The 14,451-nt window shown below is 38.7% G+C and overlaps 1 protein-coding gene across 10 annotated transcripts in view; it reads right to left on the reverse strand.

Annotated features, from left to right (window-relative positions):
• Nucleotides 1-1,531: 1,531 nt before the first annotated feature.
• TPP2 (tripeptidyl peptidase 2) overlaps nucleotides 1,532-14,451 on the reverse strand; it is a 91,081-nt gene continuing 78,161 nt past the window's right edge. For 5 of the 10 annotated variants that reach the window (XM_030922069.1, XM_030922067.1, XM_030922066.1 and 2 more), the window contains 4 exons: nucleotides 12,967-13,092; nucleotides 6,218-6,425; nucleotides 4,290-4,409; nucleotides 1,532-2,446 (listed from right to left, as the gene is read on the reverse strand). In XM_030922069.1, the coding sequence (XP_030777929.1) occupies nucleotides 2,357-2,446; nucleotides 4,290-4,409; nucleotides 6,218-6,425; nucleotides 12,967-13,092 (544 nt within the window). In that variant the 3' untranslated portion in view covers nucleotides 1,532-2,356. The remainder of the gene's footprint in view (nucleotides 2,447-4,289; nucleotides 4,410-6,217; nucleotides 6,426-12,966; nucleotides 13,093-14,451) is intronic. The other 5 variants (XR_746763.2, XR_004054661.1, XM_010353089.2 and 2 more) reach the window with 1 other exon arrangement.

Consider the following 14,451-nt stretch of genomic DNA (forward strand, 5'->3'; position numbering starts at 1 on the left):
AGACAAAGACACATGTATTCTGAATGCTGGGTTGTTGGGAGGACAGAGAAGGAAACACAGTGGAGGCAAAGACTCAGTTAATTCAAATGAAATAATTTTCTAGTTGGAACAGTCACATTGATTCAACACCATGATTTTCTTAAGGAGATTCATGAGGGTCAAGTGATTTGGCTTGTCAGTACTTGAGCCAGGATGAGACAGCAGAGACCCAGGCTGTGGCTTCCAGTCATCCAGTCCCTGTACATTTCATTAGAGCTGGGGGTGGAGAAAGGGTTTGAGATTTGTGGTGCCTAAGAAGAGGAGCAGGTGGGGCTCTTCTGGGGTAAAGAGAAGTTCTCCCAGGAAGCAGCCTAACATGAGGAAGGAAAGAAATCCCATGAGATGGCAAAACTCCTCCCAGTAACAATTGGGAACTGCCTCTTCTTATTGGAAAGGGGCCACAGAACTAGTATTGGGCACATACTATGTACTGTCTCTAACGGTTCTTTAAAACGTTATTTTTACCTAGTTTTTTTCAATTGTTTTCAGTAGGTGTGCGCAAACATTGGCTACTACGACCAGAAACAGGAAAACTGCTTGACTTTTTGAAGTACCATCCTACTGCTTGCATTATTTTTAATGTAATCACATAGAAACAGTAATGATTTTACTGAGGACATCTTCTGGAGCTTACTTGGGTCCACTTGTCACCACAGAAATGCAGCTAACATGGCAGCTTTGTATAACTGCCTCCAGTTACAGGAGTCATAAATGAATAGGCATGGCTCTGTTCCAATACAACTTTATTTACAAAAACAGGCAGCAGTCCAGTTTGGGTTAAAGGGCCAAACGTTACTGATTCCTGCTGTATGTAGTACTTACCTGAAACAGCAAAACCTGGGTTGTAAAGCAAGGTCTGTAATTTAATTTCCAACAGCTGATCAGCAGTGTAACCTTGGGAAGTCATCCTACCTTTACTGAGCTTCTCCATTCTCTTACTGGACTAGACCTACACAAATGGGGACCTGTATGTCTGTGCAGGTGACAGTCTATGACTGTGTGAGAGAGAACATGCATGTAGCTGTTCATGGATGGACTTTAGACCCTAGATAGCCCAGAAGTTGTAAACAATATGCTTATACATGTATTTATGTTTCTCATAAAGGCTCTAACACTTTCACGAGATACAGCAAAAACAGGAATGACTAGACAGGATTACTGGTAGGCCTTTTGCAGCAGTAAATTTTAAGAGAACAAGATAAAAAAATCATACATACACACAATTTGCCACTAGATAAGGGATCATAAACTTTTTAATACTACTTGTGTCTGTTTATTTGGTGGAGGAATGACAAGAGATGCACATGTAGTAGCCAAAGATAAAAATAATAAAAAAGTTAATCACACAAGAATTGGAAATATATTCAAATACTTGTAAGCCTATAAGAAACATTGTAAAATAGATTACTTTATGTTTAATTTTTTGTCTATGTATTTAATGTATTATTTCTGTTACAACCCCAAATTTTATTTATGAAAAATTAAGACCAACTTTAAGAAGCTTCAATATTCACTTTTATTATTTATAAAAAAAAATTAAGGTACCAGAGTGCATATGGTGTACTGTGATCTTGGTTTTGCAAATTTATTCACGTGTTTTACATTATTTCAATTTTAATAAACATATCATATGTGTATCTTTACAATACCTGATAAAGATTCAGCTGTCTGGCACTTACACATGTATTCACAGAGTTCATTCTGATGCTCTGAACTTCTAGAGGATGTGAAAATGACTTGCCTGTAATTACCCCAAGATGAAGCAATTGCCACTCATTTGTGCTGGTTCTATTTTTCCCCTTAATTGAATGTAAACATTTGCCAAAAAGAAAAAAAAAAAATCTGGAAATGAAGTTCTGTTAATTTTTAGTCCAATAAATAATTTTAGCTACGCTTAATGTAGCTTTTTTAAGGCCTTCATACAATTGAAAAAAATTAAAGTTGAGCATGTTAAAACCCTGTTCATTTATAAAATAAAAAATAGAACTTTACAGGTTTGCAGTTAAAAGTTACCCTCCAAAACCTATCATGCATGTCATAAGCTGCAACCCAACTCGAAGTCCTCTGTGCTGGCAGGCAGGGCACATCCCCGTGCCAGCAATGTGAGGCATTAAGAAAACATCATGATGTCAGAGGTCTAGATTTACATGTATTAAGCCACACGTCAGTGAATTCTCTGATAAATACACGTCATTTTAATAATCAGTATTGGATAGTGGATGAAAACATGCATTAGACTAAAAATGCCACAAATTTGTTTTTATATCCATTCACTATAAAACTTCCTTTTTTAAAATTTAAAGTCTTGTTTCCTATTTTAGAATACGCAATAATCGGGAGGATACATGATGGGGAGCCAGTTTTCAGTAAAAGATGCACAATGGGTCCATCCAAGTAACTTCATCAGCTACAACAAAATACAATAATGTATTATTATAAAGGAAGTGACAGATTTTTAAGCTCAGTATTAGAATAAATTCTGTATTAAATATTTAGTAACAGTAAGGTAGTAGCATACAGAATCTTCCTTCTACCAACTGTCACCCACCCATTGATCTTTCTTCCCACCAACCAACTTTTCTTACTGTCAACCAACTTTCCTACTAACCAACCTATTCTTATCATCATTATCCCTACCAACTGTCCTTTTCCCTCTTTCCTATTAACCTGTCTTCCCTTCTTCCTTCCAACTTACTTGGTCCTTTCCTTCCTACCAACCTAACTTCCTTTCATTCATTTTTTCTGAGTAACTATCATGTCAAACACTGGGAAAACAGCATGGAACAAATTCACCTCCCACTTTCAGGGAAAACAAATAAGCAAATTAATAAATGAATAAACAAGTAATAAGATATTTATCAGGTGTACAGTAGATATAATATTTGATACAATATAAACTAACTCGGGAGTTAGATGAATCTCTATGGAGATTGAATCTCTATGGAGGTGACCCTTAAGTGGAGTTTGAATGACAAGAAGAAATTGGTGTGAGAATCTGGGAAAGACATTCCATCCAGCCGGAGCAGTTGGTGCCAAGGTCCTTTGGTAGGAAAAGGTCCTTTGGTAGGAAAAGGTGTAGCTGTTTCTGCTAAGCAGAGATGCTGGTGTGGCAGAAGCAGAGTTTATATGGGCAAGTGTGATATGAAATAAGTCTGAAGAAGTAGGTAGGGGCCTTATGGACCACAGGGGAGAGTTTGGATTTTATTCCAAATGTGACGGAGATTCAACAGCAGGTGTCAAAAGACATCTTTTCCAGCTGCTGTGTGGAGAACAGGCAGCGGGGGGGCGCCGAGTGGAGGGCACACAAGTTAAGAAACACTCCCTGATGTGAACGTCGGCAGGGATCACTGGCTTTACAAACCTAAGTGCTCACGGATCAGATTCCACATGATGAGAACCACATTAGACATATCAACACCTGGCTCCAGAAAGAGCTCTCTTAATCTAGTCAAAGATCTGGAGGAGCTCATTTAAAATGTCTTGCAATTTGGACTGGTGAAGGTAAACAAAAAGCTCTAAGAGTAAATATGAATATATCTTACTCTAATTATCAAACATTTTCAGAGGAACCTACTGGTCAGTTTTACATCCAAAGTGTACCTTACATATAAAGTATAATTAACCTGGACTTGCCCTTTAGCTGAATCTGGCACCACCAAACTCCCCTGCCTTAATGTATCCTTTAGGCATAAACCAATGATGCATGTACAAAGACGAGGTCAGACTAAACTAACTTCTGTAGAATTCAGCTAATTTTTTTACTTGACAACTAACTTGTGCAGAAAGCTCAACTACAGAATTTCTCTGCACATAATATGATACATGGTAAAATAATTTTAAAAATGCCTACCATCTCAAATGAAGAATAAAATCAAATATAAACTCCAGAAGTTCAACCATTTTAGAGTTGAGGCAAACGTGCATTTAAAAGGAATTGTTTCCTTCATAAAGAAAAACTGGCTTCTACTTTTACAAAATTCAAAATGCATTTGCCCTTGCTGAAAACATTTGAGGCTAGTATCAATTTTTTGGATAGCAGTGAAAAGTGTTTTTAAAATTTAAATAGCTTCTTGACTGTCTCTCATGTATTTATTCTATAGTTCACATTATGCTAATTAGTGTAATAACTGGTCACAATAAAACCATGATTTCTATATCACAATCCTAATCCTCTCTAGTCCTCTCTAGTTATCCTGTCACTATGCAACATCAAAGTGATGCTTAACAGTGACATTTTAAATATCACTTACTTGAATACAATTTTTCCAGTTTTCTTTTGTTGGTTTTTCTTCCACAAGTTTAGTTGCAAATTTAAGGCCTCTCCCATACATTTTATTTACTAATGCATGTTTATATGCAAATGTCAAAACCTACAATGTAAAACATGATAAAGCTTGTTTATAAAATAATTTACATTTTAAGGCATTAGCTTTAACAATAAAATTAAGGCTTTAACAGAAGTGTAGCTTTTGAAATGAATATGGTATATCGAGTACATTTTTAAAAACTTTTAAAAAGATAATCAGTGTCTTCAAAAGAGCTGAGTGTTCCACAGAATGAACCATTTGTTTTTTAGGAAGAAAACTAATAAGAGAAATTATTAGCTGTGGAAATCCACTTAAAAATACCTCTTCATGCATAAGAAACCAGAGCTAACATAAATAATTACAAAGATGCAAATCAGGATAGAAATACAAAATGCAGAATCAGTATAAACTGCCAAAATTGCAAATGAGGATAGAAGTCAAAAAACAAGTATTAGATTATATAAGCATGGTTTCTTTGGTACAAGTTTTTACCTGTAATTACTATATCTGTCAAATATACTTGTAATCATTTATATATATTTTTGGTCTCTACTTTGGAATGTGGAGAATGTACTCAAAGAAAATCCTATCACACTGATTTGTATTCTAAAGTTTTTAACAATTGTTGCCATAAACACAGTAAACTGGTAATAGAATGCATGGCCCCTAATATAGTAGTAGTATTGCAAAAATAGAATGATCTAAAACAATTTTATTATGATGTTCATCAAGTGTTTGTCAATCTCTGTTAGATTCCTCAAAGACAAAAACCAGGTTCTTATTCATCTTTATGTTTCCAGTGGTAAGCAGTGTTTGGCACATAGCAGGCCTTCAATAACTGTTCCCTTGTTTGTTCGCAGTAACAGCAAATATTGTTGGGGACACTGCAGCTACTTAACACTCACTCATCACAGCCTAAGGCAGGTCATGCAGATAAGAAACTAAGGTATCACAATTTAGTAAGTTGCCTAAGGTCACATATAAAAGTAGAGACAGGAGCCAAACTCAAGGGGTCTAATTTCAGATTCAAATTCCTGACCTCTGCTGCAATACTGACTCTTTCAGTTTCCCAAACATAACTGAGTACCTTCTATAAATGCACAACCGTACTGTGCTGGAAAAATCTGAAGCATATAAGAATTTTCTTCCCACTTCCAGGGTTCTTTACTGCAAATTACCAGTTAATTCTGAGAACAAGCATCTGTCTACTAAAACAAAACGATGGTCTGTGATAAGCGAAGGAAATCCTACTGACGCCATTTACTTTATTTTCAAAGGAAAAGAAGATTAATGACTTGTATAATCTCTATTGCAAGAATTATAGTAGAGATCTAAAAGAAATTAACAATGTTTTGTAACCAAAATCCAAAAAAGTTCATCAACAATGCTTTTCCGAATTGGGTTTTAAAACTGATTAGCTACAAATCAAGATGATAATTATTTAGAAGTTCAAGAGTTTTGAGGAAAATAAGTAACATCTAAACTAACCAGTATGCCCCCTCAACCTGCCCCCAATCTCCTACCACCAACAAATTAGCATATAAATAGAGAAGGGTAGGCCTGAAGGCATTTTCTAGAAGACTTTCTTAATTTAGCTACATACATAACTGATTTAACTAAAAGCCTACTACATATATTCTTAAACTGTTTCTAAAATTATCATGGTTTAACAGCCAGTTTGCAGGCCTATAAAATAATGTTTTTTAAAAAACGGTGAGACAAACATGAAGTACTATGCTACACATGTCATATTCGGAGCCCAGCTTAACTTTTTCCATTTACCTCTTCCTCTTGTAACCAGCAATGTGGCACAAGAGAGGTCTGTGGAGTAACCCCAAGAACTTTGCCGAAACAAGCAGCAGAAAGGTTACCTTATTGTCAAAAAGATCAGTCCATTTAGTAGTTTCCCAAAATGTTTCTGCCAGAGAATCCAAAGGACTTTCTCCTTCTTCCTCCTTTCCTTCTGCATCAGTGGAAATGGCTCCATCTTGAGCCTGGGTGTGAAGAAGATGGTCTGCCAGGGCACAACCTTTCCTACAAAGGGCATCTACGAGGGTGGATTTTTGTTTGTCCATGTCACTGTACAGCAAATTAAAAAATATTTCAGATATCAGTAAACTGTCTTTAAAAGTAAATTCTTATCTGAACTTAAATTCATGTATTCTTTTGCCTAAGATTTATAATGCAGAAATACTGTATATCCAGGTACATAATTTGTATTGTACATCAAATAAGATGCCTTATTAATAAACATCAAATGAGCTACTATATTACACATATAGAATGCCAGAAGCAACAGAGTTGAAAGGTTAATCACTATTCTAAATTCTTTTAGCTATATAACTCTTAATCAGGTCAATGTCTTCTGAGTTTTCAGATTTCTTATAGACAGCAATCATTACATATTTATCTATATATATACACAGAGGTCATGTCTTAAAACTTTCAGTACATGACTAGGACAACCAAATACAATGCTTTACTCTGAATGTGCCAGCAATTGTCTCAGCATTTTAACATGTTAATTCATTCACATTCAAACCATTCTGAGTAAGAGAGACTATTAATTACTGCCATGTTGCAAAGGAGGAAACTCAGGCCCAAAGAGACTATGCAATTTGTTCAAGGTCCTCCACTTAGGAAGTGGCAGATCCAGGATTCTAAGCTTAGCAGTAGAAATCTGTAATCTGTGCTCTTAATCACTATGGCACACTGCCTTGATCCAGGGCAGGCATCTTTGTTTTCTTCAATGCATTCCAAGTGCCTAGGATAGTGCCCGGCACAGAATGGAAACTCAATAATCATTGCTGAATGAAATACAACCACCACCTACACTCCAGGGGAAAGTGTTAGTCTCTGGAATGTATGCTTATTTGAGGCATTCTGTCCAACTCATGTCAGATACACATGAAAAAAATGTGGACTAGAAGTACTGAGAAAATGATGATGAGGCACTTAGCTGTGGAACAAACTAACGGCTAAGAGTGACTCTGAAAGACTCAGAGTGAAATGTGTAGCATGTGAAACCTGCCGGGACTACACCATCAATAAGGATCCGCAGTAGGAAAGACAGCCATCAGCCCAAAAACTTGACGGCTCCAGGGCTCACCCACATTAATCCTGTGCACCAAAGAGTCCTGTTAATCTAAGAGGCCGCATGGCAGGGAACATGAACGCTAAGTACCATGGAAAATGCTGTTGCTGAAGCATTGCCCGAGACTGGGGTATTCTCAGAGGTTCAAAGCCCATTTGATCTGGTACCTTGAAAGTGAGCAGGGAGGCAACGTGGATAGTAGAGCTGTTGAGAAATTCCTTCAGACTGGCAGAGTTCATCAAAGAGGACAATTCCCAACCCCAAAACATTTGCAATGTAAATGAAACTATGCCTAAAAGATCCCTCAGGGCTCAGCACAGCATTTCAAAGCTTTAAGAACCAACTTGCACTCCCTTTTTGTGGAGATGTTTCTGGGTACTGCTTGTTTACATTGGAATTAAGAAGAAAAGGATTTACAAGTAGACTTTTGGGGCTTCCAAGCTGTGGGGCATCTGCATGGCTTGTCACTGCCTGACCCACCCTCCTTCCCCTCCTCTACTCTTAGATGCCAGGTGCCATCCTTAAATGTCTTCTCAGCAGTCCTTTGTTTATGCCTTCCAATAACCCAAGGTGTCAGGCACAACTACTATTCTGATTTTGTGAAGCAGAAAAGGGGCTTGGAACAGCAATGGGTTGACAAGGCAGGTTTCCACACCCAGGCCAATGCTTGTAGGAGATCGATCAGGGTGGTGGGTAAAAGTTAGAGGGAAAGATGGAAACCTTCTTGGAAGGCTGGGAGGTTTTGCAAAAGCTTTGAAAGAGGATTTGGTTGAAGGCAGCCAAATTCTCTTGTCCGGAGCCTCAGAGCAAAGGGCAGATAACAGTGGAATGTAAAGAAACTTATCAGATAAATTTGTTTACTCCTGTCTCCAAAAACCAACCTTTGATCATTCACTCTACTTGGGGGTCGACAATGTTTATTACCCACAGATTGTGTTTGCTCCAAGCTTTTGTCATTAAATCTAAACTAAATAAATGTGAACATTGCTGGCTTAGGGGGACTGCTAACTCTCTTTGGTCCCTAGTGCTGGCAGTCCCCTAGCCCGCTCTTTCACTGGATACCTGTGCCTGAGTACTCCTTTCCTTTCATCTGTCACTCAGAGTCTGCAGGACAGACTTGGCAGGTGGTGCCCCGTGTGAGGAACGCTGCAATGGATCACAACGGAACCCTCAAAAATGAAGGTGAAGAGACTGCGCAGTCAGTAAGTCATTGGTGCCCGCTTGGGATTTCCAAATTCGAGGGAATTTTTCAGGCTAGGGTTTCATCATGGGGCAACAGTTATCAGCTCAACAGCAACAGTATATAAAAGTATTGAAACCGCTGCTTAAAGCTAGTGGAGCCTCGCTTTCACAGCTGCTTAAAGCTAGAGGAGCCTCGTTTTCACAGGCTCAATTAAGGGACCTAATGCAAACTGTTGTTTCCCATAACCCATGGTTCCTGGAAGAAGGTAGGCTAGACATAGAGCTCTGGGAACAAGTCGGGAGAAATCCTAAACAACATCATGCACAAGGGCAACAGGTCCCAGTAACATCTCTAAGGTTACGAGCCTTAGTTAGGGCTGCTTTGGTCCCCCTCTACACAAAAGAACCTACAAAGGGAAGGGAGGAGGAGCCATCATCTATCTACCTTACCACCTCCTCCTTCTCCCTCAGCCCCGCTGGGCAAAATAACAAAGACGGAATGGAGGTTTTGCCTGAGCTCCTTCCTCCAATAAATTGGAGAAAAGACAAAGAATATGCTACAGCTATGGGACCCTGTCTTAGGCAAGTGGCATTAGAAGGGGAGCTCTTGGCCTGCCTGGTAATGCAAAATCGGCAAGGCAATTAGGTGTATGAACCATTAGTTTTAACACTTATATATATATATATATAGGAAAAGCATTAAAAAAAAAAAATGGAGCCATTAGTCCATTTACAAGAGGGTTGAGGTCACTCTGCAGATCTCTAATAATGTTATTAGAGATCCACTGTTATTCCTCCCCTACCCCTGATGAGGCTCTCTCAAAATCTTATTTGGCTAGAACAGTGACCTTTAAAGGGAGAGAAATAACAAAGAGCCCATAAATTAGCTGAGGAACAATTAAAAGCCAGCCATATACAACCGTCAAACAGCACTTGGAATTCGCCCATTTTTGTCATTCCCAGAAAGTCTGGCAAATGGAGACTTCTGCATGACTTATGGGCTATCAATGCTAATTTGCAAGCTATGAGGCCCCTTCAACAGGGCCTCCCTTCCCCAGCGGCGATTCCTATAGATTGGCCTATAGTCTTATTGACTTTATTGACTTAAAAGACTGCTTTTATACTATTCCCCTTGCAGAACAGGACAGAGAAAAATTTGTGTTTACAATACTAGCAATCAATAGAGGCCAGCTTGCCAATTTCATTGGAAAGTACTTTCTCAAGGAATATTTTATCAGTATCATGTAAATCAGGCTTTGCTCCCCAGTAGAAAAGACTTGCCTAATTGCAAGATTATTAATTTTATGGATGATATTTTACTAGCAGCTTCAACAGAGCCAGTACTTTTAAGTTTATATGCCTCTGTCATAAAGAATACACAGTTAAGAGGTTTAATCATAGCACCTGAAAAAGTACAATTGTCTTCTCCTTGGAAATATCTTGGATACATTCTAACTTATCGGTCAGTAAGACCTTAAAAAGTTAAATTAAATACTAGCAACTTACACACCTTAAATGATTATCAGAAATTACTAGGCGATAATAACTGGCTTGGCCGCACCTTGGGCATAACTACTGATACATTACAAAACCTGCTTTCTATCCTAAAGGGCAATACAGCCCTAGACTCTCCCAGGTATTTAACTCCTGCAGCAAAAAGGGAAATTGAGGAAATACAGCATGCTATTTTTCAGAGGCAACTGGATCACACAGACCCACAATATTCAATATTCAGTTCAATTGTTTGTTTTTCCTACTAAGCATTACCCAACAGGATTAATAGGACAGATGTCCCCAGGGCTATGCTTCCTAAAATGGGTTTTTTGCTCACATACTAGAAATAAAACTCTATCTCCCTATATCCAGCTAGTTAGTAAAGTCATCTATTCAGGCTGCAGATGATGCCATCAGTTGCTAGGTTATGACCTTGATGTCATCAGAATTTCTTTAAGTAAAAAGCAATTCAAGGCAGTCTTGCCCTTATCTCTAGACCTGCAATTAGTACTCTCTGATTATACAGGCCATATAGAGGATGCCCTTCCTGCTGATAAACTACTTCAGTTCTTATCTTGTATTCCTGTAGTTATGCCTACAAAAGTGGTTCACCCTCACCATACCTAATGCTTTAATGCTTTTTACTGACGGCTCTGGTAAAAAATGGGAAAGTGGCTATTTGGTGGAGACTACACAATTCCCTCATTCGTTCTGGATTTAATAACACTCAGAGAGCTGAGGTTGAAGCCTTAATATTGGCCCTGGAGACCTTTTCTGCTCAGCCTATCAATATTGTTAGTGACTCTGTTTCCTCTGTTTATTTATTGCAAAACCTTGAAACAGCCCTCATTAAGTCCACTCTCGAGCCCATCCTGTGTGCAGTTTTTCTTTGATCTCAGCAATTGGTGGATCAACGTACACATCCTAGTTTCATTACATACATTCAGGCCCACAGCTCACTGCCCGGCCCCCTAGCTTATGGCAATGATCAAGCAGACCTGCAGATTATGATGTCACTGCTTGACCAAGCCACCCATTTGCATCAACGTTTCCACCAAAATTGGAGAAAATTAACCAATTTCAACTTACCCAAAGATGAAACACATTATCCTGCAATGCCCAAACTGCCAGCTCACAGGCACGTCCCCTCCTTCAACAGGTGTTAACCCTAAAGAACTAGATCCTAATCAGCTATGGCAAACAGATGTTACACAGGTCCCTAAATTTGGAAAACTAAGATATGTACATGTATCTGTTGATACCAATTCTCACCTAATTAGCACACATGCTCTTCCTGGAAAGTCTGCCTAATATGTTATTAAACATTTTAACTTCTGCATTTATGGAGTGGCCCACAAACATTAAAACTGATAATGGTCCAGCTTATGCCAGCTCAACATTTCAGCAATTTTGTCACACGTGGCACATCCACCATTCCACAGGCATCCCTTAAAACCCCCAAGGACAAGCCATAGTAGAACGTGTCCAATCTGCCCTTAAAAATACGCTAGAAAACAACAACAACAACAACAAAGGAATATGAGTAAGGACCCTGCAACACCAGTGGCACAAGCCTTATTTACCCTTACTTTTTAAAACTAAATGATATATTTCAATCAGCTATAGAAAAGCACTTTGCTAAAACCTCTCAAGACATTAAACCCTGCAGTTTTATGAAAAGATATAAACAGTAATGTATGGTATGGTTCAAATGAATTGTTAACATTGGGAAGAAGATATGCTTGTGTTCACACCCCCTCAGGTCCTCTCTGGATTCCAGCACGAGGCATCAAACCATACCATAGCGTGGTTAGGACCCAATCTGGTACCAGAAATGAATAAAATGACCCTGCAGGACCCATAGTCCTGGATGATGCGGCTTCTTCAGATGACACAAGCCCCAGACATTACCTGGGGGATGCTGAAGAAGAAAACTCAGGAAGCTAAGCGAATCCTGCTCTAGACATAGATATCATTCACTCCAGATAATCTGTTCCTGCTATACTTTCTGTTGTACACTGCAACTCTCATAGGGTATTAAACCTTCATATTCTCTCACTCTGCCTGCAACCTGTACCTGCTACCTTTACGGGGCTCATCTCTTAGATTTGCCTTTCTTCTGCCCTGTTACCTGGGCAGACACCACCTTCCCAGGCTCTAATAATGTAACTGCTTGGCTGGAAGGGGTTAACACACCCCCAGTAGGTTTCCTTAGTAACGGCACACATTGGACTGAGGTGCCAAGAAACACTAGATGTCACTCCTTGACTGGAAAAGCATGTTACTGATTATACTCATGTTTGTCTTATATTATTTACTAATTCTAGGAATGCAAAGCTGGAATACAAGCAGTAACCACTATGCCAGACAAACTGGTTACTGCACACATCTGTACTCTTCAATCAACAAAACCTGATGCAAAAAACAGAAAAGGGGGAGATGTAGGACACCGGTCAGGGTGGTGGGTAAAAGTCAGAGAGAAAGATGCAAACTTTCTTGGAAGGTTGGGAGGTCTCACAAAAGCTTCAAAAGAGGATTTGACTGAAGGCAGCCAAATTCTCTTATCTGGAGCCAGAGAGCAAAGGGCAGATAACAAGGGAATGTAAAGGAACTTATCTAGATAACTCTGTTTACTCCCGTCTCCAAAAACCAACCTTTGAGCATTTGCGTGCAGGACTGCTCTCTACTTGGGGGGTCGACAATGTTTATTACCCACAAATTGTGTTTGCTCCACACCTTTGTCATTAAATCTCTACTAAATAAATGTGAGCATCGCTGGCTTAGGGGGACTGCTAACTCTCTTCGGCTCCTAGTGCTGGCAGTCCCCTAGCCCGCTCTTTCACTGGATACCTGTGTCTGAGTACTCCTTTCATCCGTCGCTCGGCCAGAGTCTGCAGGGCAGACTCGGCAAATGCTGCCTGATGGATCCTGGCTGCCCAGAGAAGGGCTGGAATGATGCAGAAATCAGAAGGCAACCTGGGGGTGACATAGGTAATCTGCATTTGTCAGACCTGGGTTAAATTAGCTGTAAGATCCCTTTCTATTTTAGCATCCTCTGATCACGTACTCTAAATGCTACATATCTGGAGTATTCCTTTCCTCTCCTTAGGTTGTATACTGACTGGCTGAGATTGAATACCTTTTTAATACATGAGGCTTTTTCCACTCAGGAGAAAGTCAGATTTTCTTTCTACAGGTTTTTACAATTTGAAATATTTATTTAAAAATACTTGTATTTCATTATCTCTTAATAATTTCCTATCTGGCAATTTCATCTTCTATATTAGATGATAAGTCTCCTAAGAGTAGAGACTATTTTGTTCATTTTTTAAGTCCCATTCAGTGATGCCTTACATGAAGTATTTGCTCAATAAATACCTTGAAATCAAATTAACAAAAAGTTAATATCATTTTTAAGATTAGAAAATGGCATTTTATAATATTCGATGTTAGTGATTTAAGAGAAAGCAATTTTGCATGGAAATGAGAAATTAATGCTTAAGTTGGCTGCTACTTGCCCACAGATGAGATCTGTAAGAAATGTTAAGTATTTCCTGATAGCATCTTGTAAAATATTTCAACTCCGAATATTGTCTTTTGTCCAAACACAACCTGGCCAGAGTCTATTTCAGTCAGGCCAAAGCAAAGGCCTGGAGAGAAATTCTTTAATTACAAGGATAGACAAGTTGACCCAGTGTTGCTAAAAACTTAAAGCAGCTCCACTCTCAGCATTTTTACAAAGTTTTATGGCTTCTTTCTAGTTTTATCAAAGCTTATTTCTAATAGCCATGATAGTCAATGTCTAGTAATCTCCAAAGAGTAGAAATTAAAAAAAAAAGAGATTAAAAACAGTAATTAAAAAAGACCAATAACAAAATAACACTAATCTTGTATTAGTTTATGGCTCACGGTAATCTAAGATTGAGTTTCTTCTGTGGATGGTAAAATTGAGAAAACCATATGTGTTCTTTCATGTAATACCTGAGTTTGAGAAAATCATGTTATTTTCAGAAAGTATAAAAAATAACAAAAGCTAGAAAGTATATGGGATAGTTAATGTCAGGGGCTGCAGAGAGCTCAAGGAAGACTCAAAATGGGCCTTCTTTTTTAGCAACTGGTTATCACTGGTGATCTGCAGAAGACAGTTTTAAAGTGACCAAGGCCAGCCTCCTCTTGTAATAAGATGAACAATGATCACCCTGAGACAGAAAGGAACACAACGAGGATGGGTGGGAGGCAGATGATGCTCCTTTTTCTGTGAGATAATAATGAGTTATGTTAACCTTCTCAAGAAGGCAGTAAGAATATACAGAGAAAAGAAAGGGCATGGGCTGT

This window comes from Rhinopithecus roxellana, chromosome 18 (genome assembly GCF_007565055.1).
Source record: "Rhinopithecus roxellana isolate Shanxi Qingling chromosome 18, ASM756505v1, whole genome shotgun sequence".
NCBI classification, from domain to species: Eukaryota; Metazoa; Chordata; class Mammalia; order Primates; family Cercopithecidae; genus Rhinopithecus; species Rhinopithecus roxellana.